A 1,479-nucleotide genomic window follows, 5' to 3' on the forward strand; every position below is an offset into this window, starting at 1 on the left:
AGCAGACACATCATATTAGGTCCTCATTAGATACACTGCAGCCTAGCAGTTCAGAGATGGTGGGTGATTCTAGTATAAAGTCATGCAAGGATCTCTCCTAACAACTTCCTACCACATCATGCTGTACCTAGGAGAATTTAGCTTGGATTTCACACAACCTGGATTGGTTGGGTACCACCACCATAATTTTTAGGGAATGTTCAGGTGAAATGAGTGTAAGGGGAATCATGCCTGAATGAGAGGTGTAAATCAAAGGTCATGAGGTTATAGACAACTGACTGAAATTGCCCATGTTTGTGTTTTCATACAGCTGGACAACCCAGATGAGCAAGCAGCCCAGATCAGACGGGAATTGGATGGACGTCTCCAAATGGCAGACCAAATAGCCAGGGTAAGGAAACTTGAGGGCCATTTACTGGGAAACAAGGCTGAAGTCCCACACAGGAGACACGTTAATTCTTAAGGGTCTTCTGAAGATAAAAATTTAAGTCCTTGCCTACTAGCCAAAAGGTTGGCAGCTCAAATCCACCTAGAGAAGACTCAGAAGAAAGGCCTGGTGATATGCCTCTGGAAAAGCCCTGAGGAGCACACTTCTACTCTGACAGACCCGTGGTCACCGTGAGTCTGAAATGAATTGACAGCAGTTGATGTTGTTGTTGTTGTTGTTGTTGTTGTTGTTGTTGTTGTTGGAAGTAGATGTCAGATGCATACAGGAGGATAGATGGGGACACTTTTCCCGGTGGGGCCTTCCTCTACTTCTTTCCATTCACGCTTTCCAGAAGACAGCCATGCTTCAGGGAACACCCACACTCTCCCTCTACCGCCCTTCTCCTTTCCACACTGCTGTTGGCAACTGCCTGAAGAATCTCCACTTAGATAGTCCTTTCTGATGGAATGTGTTCAAAAGTCGGGCTTCTTACTTATCCCCCTCCTCCCACCACACACCCCTACGTTTTCCCTTTCTCGGTTATTCTTGGTCCAATGAATGCGATCAAAACAGTCTCTCCTTCCTTTTCCCAACAATTCACACTCACCCAGCCACTTAGACTCCTTGACGCTGCCCATCTCTTTGCTGCTCTCCAACAACACTGCCAGGGCTGCGAATCAGTTCCCCATGCTCAAAGCCTGGATTTTGCCATCACTTCCTAGCAGAGATTCCTGGCTCTACTCGCTTCCCCTGTCCTGTCCATCCTGAGGGTTGTTGCTAATTAGAACACATATATGAGGGATATATTATCTGGAATTAATCTGAGAACCAGTTTGCAGAAAGCAAATCCCCGCTTAGATGAAGCCTCTATTGAATTCCCTCAGACCATTGATCAGGATGTTAATAGTCTTCTCCTCAGACTGAGGGCATTGGAAGAAACTGGATTACTGCACATATAGTTCGGTTAAAATTTAACATGTTATTATTTGTTTTCCCTTTTGACCCATTTTTAATTTGTTTTCATTTCTATTGTCTTTGCTTTCACTTAGATT

At 44.8% G+C, this 1,479-nt stretch overlaps 1 protein-coding gene across 1 annotated transcript in view; it reads left to right on the plus strand.

The window, feature by feature from the left end:
* CADPS (calcium dependent secretion activator) overlaps positions 1–1,479 on the plus strand; it is a 435,301-nt gene that overhangs the window by 120,539 nt on the left and 313,283 nt on the right. Inside the window, exon 3 of the mRNA XM_045290125.1 lies at positions 311–391. Within this exon, the coding sequence (XP_045146060.1) occupies positions 311–391 (81 nt within the window). The remainder of the gene's footprint in view (positions 1–310; positions 392–1,479) is intronic.

This window comes from Echinops telfairi, unplaced genomic scaffold (genome assembly GCF_000313985.2).
Source record: "Echinops telfairi isolate 266 unplaced genomic scaffold, ASM31398v2 ScPeMD7_31;HRSCAF=116, whole genome shotgun sequence".
In the NCBI taxonomy this organism is placed as follows: Eukaryota; Metazoa; Chordata; class Mammalia; order Afrosoricida; family Tenrecidae; genus Echinops; species Echinops telfairi.